The sequence below is a fragment of the Apodemus sylvaticus genome, chromosome 12 (genome assembly GCF_947179515.1).
Source record: "Apodemus sylvaticus chromosome 12, mApoSyl1.1, whole genome shotgun sequence".
In the NCBI taxonomy this organism is placed as follows: domain Eukaryota; kingdom Metazoa; phylum Chordata; class Mammalia; order Rodentia; family Muridae; genus Apodemus; species Apodemus sylvaticus.
The window spans coordinates 37634790-37642364 of NC_067483.1; the positions used below are offsets into that span (position 1 = coordinate 37634790).

General features: G+C 51.5%; 1 protein-coding gene across 1 annotated transcript in view; it reads right to left on the reverse strand.

Annotated features, from left to right (window-relative positions):
* Mapkapk2 (MAPK activated protein kinase 2) overlaps positions 1-6358 on the reverse strand; it is a 45841-nt gene extending 39483 nt beyond the window's left edge. The window contains exon 1 of the mRNA XM_052201190.1: positions 5794-6358. Within this exon, the coding sequence (XP_052057150.1) occupies positions 5794-6033 (240 nt within the window). The 5' untranslated portion in view covers positions 6034-6358. The remainder of the gene's footprint in view (positions 1-5793) is intronic.
* Positions 6359-7575: the final 1217 nt, after the last annotated feature.

Consider the following 7575-nt stretch of genomic DNA (forward strand, 5'->3'; position numbering starts at 1 on the left):
GGTCACAGCGGCCTTCAAATGTTCCAATGACTTCAAATGGCAGAGTCTGGGGAAGGAAAACAAGGGATCCCCATCTCCACCTTGTACCCCACTCCACTAAGAATCATTTCAAGGCAAGAGGTGGCATAGCCTGTCCTCTCTGCTGAGCCGCAAGCTGGAGCGCTTTCTAAGCGCTCATGCGAGACAGAGCAGCTGGTCAGTAAGGATTATTAGCTGGCTGGACAAATTACACCTATCAGAGGGCATCCACACTGGCCCAGGGTCTGCTAACCATTCAATACAGAGGGAGTCAGCAAGTATCTCTCCTGTCCTTGGCGTCTGGGCCCCTGCATCAAGTCTTCTACTACTGCACACTGCCAGGGCTTGCCTGGTGACAGCTAGAGCCCAACTCTCAGTCAAAGTCACACAATTAGTTAGCAGGGCATAAAACCTAGACTATTTGATAGCTTACTATTGGTTTTTGTTGCTGTTAATGTTTAGTTTTGATTTTTTTTTTACTTTTTTATCCAACACATAACCCCTAAAAAGAGGCCCATCTCTATTTCTATTTGAACGTATGTATGAACTTATATACCTCAAAATATAAAACATTAGTGTTAAAGATCCTAAGGGGTATCAGTCCAAGTGATTAGAAAAGGCACTTTGGTCTTACTGGAATGACAGTATCCAGCTGCTCTGGCATGACCCTGTCCCCTACCAGTGCCCCATTTACAAGGGGGGATATATGAAGAGCTCCTGTGAGAGACCAGGGAGCTGAGTGTGAAGCTGACTGACAGGTCTTCAGGACCCGCATCAATCACTCCTTGCTGGCAACCAAACAGTCTAAGAAACCCACACCAAGAGCAGGTTCCACAGCATACGGCTCCACTGCCCACAAGCAAGCAAGCGTTGGGACACACCACAGAGCCTTTCTGCCACAGCCCAGCTTCTTCCTCAATGGGACGGAGGAGGTGACAAGATGACCAAGGAGTGCCCATTATTACTCAACTATCAAGAGCTGTTGCAGTCCCTACAAATTACTCTCCCTGCCCACTCACCTCCATCCAAGGCAGAGAACCACACAAAAGATGGTGGATGGAGGGTGGGCATTGAGACCTCACCATGACCCTTGGGAGGGTGTGAAACAGAGGAGGCGGGACAGTGAGCACTGCTGTACCACAAAAAAGCGATCGCCTGCTCTGACACCTCAAAACTACTCGGACCTAGGGGCTGAGACCTGCCCACCTTTGCCCTCTTTGACACCATGCCCTCTGGCACAGACCCCTCACATCCCTGGTTCCCGGAGAGCACAGGAGCGTTTGGCTCCTGTTCCCACCCTCACTCCTGCTCCACCCAGTTCCTGTCTCTCCAACCATGGACACCCATGCCTTCATCGTCCCCTGGAAAAGAGCACTTTGTTTCCTAGACCCCGCCAGCACCACCAGTGTGGCCCTGAGGCCCTATGATGCTTTTCCTCCTTACTCTCTCACTTTTAGACACCAACCAGAACTTTAACTACAGAGCCTTCAGATGACGTGAAAGTCTAAAATTCACAAATGAAAAAGGACCATTGGAACATTAACCTACTTCTAATCCTGCATCAAGAGAGACCCAGAGACCTGCTTCAGTAGAGAGGCTAAGACCACACCAGGGTGACACGTCTGCAGTCATATTCCAAAAGACAAAAATAGTCTCTGAAGGCCTTTCTAAGTCTACAAACCCCACTTCAATGATGTCTACCCACCTCCCCGAAACATAACAAAACACTTCAAAGCTGACTTGACCCCAAGACAAGTAAGTTCAGTCCCGAGCTCTAGCCCCACTGCTCCTGACCTACTTGGTGCCCTGTCTTCCCCTCAGCTCTAACCACAACCAGGTTCAAGACTTCTGGCAGACCCATTCATTCCTCAGAAGGCCAACAAGTTCCCACTGCCACCAGCCAAGGCCTCTCTTGGCATCAGCAATCCTTCCTCACAGATGTCCGTCTTTCAGAATCCCTCTATTCCTGGTCACACAATTCAGCCCCCAGGCCAGCAACGTCCAGTAGTCTTTCCTGCGAGGCTCTACTATCTTCTGAGTGTCCAAACTGTGGCTGTCAACTGCATTTTTCCTTTGGTTTTATGCCTGCACGCTGGCTACTTTAATACAAACAGCTATGCCTACCTTATCTGACAATGCTGCCCTAGACTACATTTACTGACCTAGCCTTTTCCAAATAGATTTCTTGACCCCAAACATTTTACAGGGCACTACCCTCTAGCCTAATAAACATATGGCCAATGCTCCACAAACTGTCAACTCCCTGGAACCAAACTAGATGGCAAGATCACGAGACTTTCCTCACCTCGGGTTTCCATCCAGCAAATGTCAAACTGCGACTGCCCCCTGCCAGCCACACTATCAGGTCATCTCTCCAGTGAGGACACAGAATGAGGACATTACTGGAGGGGGTGGGGTGGGGTGGGGGCACAGGCAGTGAGAGAGTGTTGGCATTGCCCTTCAACGATGTCCAGGACAACAATGACAGGTTCTAATCTCTCCATCATGTCACCAAAAGCAGCTACGTCACTGTGGCACTTAAATGACCTAGAGAGAGGCACACTGGAGAAAGGGAAGAAACTACAGGACCTTGCTTCCCCTAATCCACGCAATGGAAAGATAAACAGAGATAAGTTATGACAACATTCTGCATTTTGCAAAGCAATAACACGCTTCACCTACTCAGCACTGAACAGCAGACTAGGACAATAATACAAGCTTTAATTAAATTTGCTCAGCTAATTCCTAAGCGTCACCATGGCACAGTGAGGCAGAATGCAGCCATGTGACCCATGGGGAAGACGGACAGCTCGTACACAGATGGACTGACACTGGGTGTCCCTCCAAAGGAAGTACAGAGTCCCCAAAGAGGAATAAATAGGATATCTATCACAAAGCCCCTAATGGGGAGTGGGGGGCTTGTTATACATCCAAAACTCAAGAAGCTGCTGGCTTTGAAGCTGCCTCTCCAACTCTAGGAAATGCAGCTGAAAGGTGGTATATACCCACCACTGTCCTCAGGCCAACAAATGGGGCCAATAGGCCGGAGCAGCCTCTGAAACAGCAACTGGATACTTACTTGTCAACACCACTGCAATTACAAGTAGAGAGGGGCCTGGGGACTAGGAAACAGAAGAACTGGGTTCAGTTCTTGCCTCAGTCAAGTGACCGGCAAGAATTACCAATTGCCTTGGACAAGTTGTGCCTACCTTTTGGGCCTTAGTTTTCTCCTCAACTAAATGAATGTGCTGGATGGTGATGATCTCTCAACTGGTTTCTAACTGACTGGAAGTGTGTGCATGACTCCGAGGCTAGCAAGCAGGGATGAGAAAGCAAGGTGACAGTGTCCACCAGAAGCATCTAAACATCAGCTTTCCCAAGAGGATAAAGGAAAACAGCAGGACCAGCTGGTTCCTTTATTTTATTTATCCTTATTTTATGTGTATGGGTGTTTTGCCTGCCTCTGTGTGTGTGTGTGTGTGTGTGTGTGTGTGTGTGTGTGTGTGTGTGTGTGTGTGTGTGTCAAGTGCATACTGTGAGCACAGAGGACAGAATGGGTGTTGGAGTCCCTGGAACTAGAATCACTTGGTAGGTGTTACCCACCTGAGTCCTCTGCAAAAGCAACAAGTGCTCCTCACCACTGAGCCATCCTTAGACTGGTTTCTTTAAAGCTCTGGTTTCACTTAATAGAACAAAGAGCAGAGCCTATGACCACCCTTCATTCCCCATCATTCCTCGGGGCTACAAGGCAGCCTTCGGAAACCCCACAGTGCCACGCTGGGCACTACGTCCCTAGGCATGGATGGGGTGGGTACTCTATGGAGCGCAGGTCTCTTCTTAGCATCCAAAGGGATCATGAGCCCAGCTTGCTCCACTGTATCCTCTCCCCGTGCTGCCCACAAAAAGGCTCCTTGCATTGAAATCATTTCACTACTCAGCACCTAAAGTTTTTAAAGTGTAAGACTTAGGAATCTCGGTGGTGCGTGTCACTGAAACAGGATTTCTTTTAACCAGATTCCCTGGAGGCTGTGATTACAGTCTTAGCCAATGTTTGGGTATGCAAATACTGTTGACACTTGACAGGGCTGCCACCCTCCAAACACCCAGGCTCCCCTCTCTTCCGCTACTACTAAAGATGTATGAGACACAAAGATGTATGAGAAATCTGCAATTTGCCAGCTGAGTCAGCCCTGAAGATCTAGGAGCAGGCTGCTTGTCAAAACAGACTGACTTCACCCACTTCTGACTGGAGAGGGGAGCCTGAAGACTGTTTCATACGCTGCTAGGTTCCTTCCCTTCAAAGCTATTCAAAGAAGAAAAGAACACCAGCAATCTGAACTGACAGCCAGGAGCACTTCAGAGGACGGTGTGCGTATTCAAGGGGTGAAGCGGGGGTTTTTTTGTTGTAGTTGTGAAGTCGTTATACTATGTTCCAACTAGGCACGAGAATGAACAGCTAGTGTCCCCAGTGTGCTGATGGGTAAAGGCAGATGGCACGGCAGAGGAGAGAGAAATCTTTCCCGGAAAGAACATCTGCCACTTCCTCAACAATAAACTGTGGTCAAACTGTTCCCTTGCCTCGGTCCCCAAGGTCAGAGCCACTGTTCAACCCAATCAACTCCTTTCCTTGCTTAGCTATGAACAGCAAAAGGGAAGTGGACAGTAAAAATACTTCAGTATTCTAGTATTCTAAGAGTCCCTCTCCAGCATTCACACCAAGCAACAACCCCAAGAGCTTATAGTTTGTTTTTTGGTTTGTTTGTTTTTTTTTTTAATGTGATGTTGAGGATGAAAACAGCAAAAAACATCATAAAAACTGAACTTATTTTCCCCCTACAAACAGTACCAGGTTTTGGCCCCGTGGGCCGTGTATGACAACCGTCTCACTCATAACTCAATCTATCTGTACTCTTCTAATTGCTGAAACAAAGCAAGTTGTGTGGGCTGAAGGGGAAGAGAAAAATATAACACAGGAAGTAGTTTGCTCCTCCAATCATTGAGACACCCCAGGAGAAAGAAACCTGACAAGTGACCTTTAGAGATATGGTGTAACCTGAAACCCCAGAGAGAAGAAAACTTTGCAGTGACCCTGGATGACAGACTCCCGTGCTTTAGTAGGACCTTTTGAAATCCCGATTCTCCTCCGCTACCACCGATAGAAGCAAGTAGACCTACAGAGATTAAGAGTGGGTTTCCCAAACGCAGGAATACTATTTCCTGCCTATGAGTCTCCAGTTACCAGGGACCAGTTGCCAACACTAAGCCAAGCCTGGCTTACAGACAAGGTTTCCTACGGTGGAGGGAGCAATGGAAACGGCGCGGCGCGGCGCAGGGCAGGCACTGGCGGTTCCAGACAATCGCGGGGCACGGAGGCGGGGTCCCCAGTCTCCAGCGCCGCGCCGACGCGCCCCACCGCTGCGCGCCGACCTCGCGAGGCCGAGGAGAGCGAAGTCACATTCCGGCTCCCAAATAAGGAGTAGGGTTAAGGAAACCTCAGAGAGCGAACTTCTCCAAACCGACCGACCAACCAGCTCAATGAGTAAAGGGCCTTTTGTGCCCACAGAAAGGAAGGAGGGAGGGAGGACGAGGCCACCGTGTCCTCGGCGCCGGGTGAAGCGAGCAGAGGCCGTCCCGGACCCAAGCGTGGCCTCCCGGCTGGACCCCACTCACACCCCAACATGGCAGTCCCCGTGAGTCCTCTCCGGTGCCGGCCACTCGCGGAGTGACCGGAAGCTGCACCGGATCCCAGCGCGATCCCGGGCGGCCCAGACTTACCTTTAGCGCGAATTTTTGCTGGGTTCTCTTGTCAAAGATCCGCAGCACCTTCCCGTTGATGCCCAGGCCAAGCACTTGGCTGGTGACCTTGTAGTCATCGGTGATGGCGTTCTTTCGGATCTGCAGGCCCGACTTGACGTGGAACTGGGGGAACGGCGGCGGCGGCGGCTGGGCCGGGGCGGGCGGTGGCGGGCTGGGGAACGGCGCCGGCGGAGTCTGGCCCGGAGAGCCCGACAGCATGGTGCCCGGCGACTCGCGCGCAGAGGCAGGGGCCGCGGCCGCCCCCTCCTCCGGCTCGGGCCCGGGTCCCCGCCACGCCCCGCCCGGCGGCGAAGTTTGCTCCGGGCTGGAGCCGGCTGCCCCGCCCCGGCCCGGCTCCAGGCTCGGCGGGTCGCGGGGCCCCGTGGGTCCCGCTGTGCGCCGCGGGCGCCCACCAGCCCTGCTCCCTCCCCCCCCGGAGACGTGCGCTCCGGGGAACGCGGGACGGCGGGGCCCGGCCGGAGGAATCGCCGCGCCGAGAAGTACCAGCCCGGGGGCGGCGGCCGCGTCACAGGCTGCTCGGCGTCCTGGGCTAGTCCTTAAAGGGGAGGACCGAGGGTGGGGCTTAGGGGAGGCGTGGACATGGGGGAGGGGAGGGCCTTAAAGGGGAGGAAGTCCAGTGGCGGGAGAGCATGGGGACTGCGAGCTAGCGGGCCGGGAGAGAGCACCAAGAAATCCTAGTTCTTAACCGGGGCCAGACAGAGGGAAAAGGAGGAGGGAAAAAAAGCTGCTGGATAATTCAAACAAAATCCTCACTTCTCCAGCTGCTTGGGTCTAGAAGACAGATCATCGGAGAATTTGAGGAGGAGGTGTATTTTGAAAGACTTTCTATGTGGACCTTAGGGGTGGCGGTGGAAGGGTACTCATGCAGTGCGAGAATCCGGGGGTGGGGGTTGAGAGGAGAGGCAGGAGTGACAGATTCATCCTAAGATCAGGTGTCACGCAATGGTAACGATTTCCGTAACATACTGGTTTTCAGTGAGAATGTATTGTTGTGTTATCACGAACAATTTAGTTTTTATGCATTAGGACATATTTTTATGTAAACCCAAAATGACCCAAGATAGGAAAGGGATGGGGCACTATAGGCGCCTGTGATCCCAGCTATATGCAGGAGACTGATGACAAGTCACAGGGCCAGCCTGAACAACAAAGGCAGACTCTGTCTCAAAATACCCACAAACTTCGTGTGTCTCTGGGAGGTGCACCTATACCTTTGTGTTCTGAATTCATTGAGATGATAACTGGCCTGTGGCACAGCTGAGATCCACACGGGTTTGACTGCTATAGCAGTTAAGACATGAGACAAAGGAACAAAATAGATACACAGCTCCGGTTTACTTACTAATACAGACAAATTAAAGATGATGCCTGCCCATGGCCACACAAAGTCTTTAATATGTCCCAACAAAACTCTGGGGATGAGACAGTGTCCTGAGAAAAGGACACTGGAGCCATAGCCCAGGACAGTAAGGCTCATTTGCCACTCCCTGTTTAGATTCCCAAAAGATGCTTGTTCCAGGGCAGGCAGAGATGAACAGGCGAAGGACTGTAGCCCCCCTCTTGAGATCCAACAAAACTCACTGTGGACCAAGGAGACAACTGGTCCCCTTTCAAGAAGCACTTTCTCAATCCTCAGTGATCCTCATTCATCCCTGTGGTGATAATCCTAACCCAGGAAGATAGATGCAGTAGTCGGGTCAGCAGTGTGGCAGACCTGGGAATAGAAGGCAGATTAGCTCA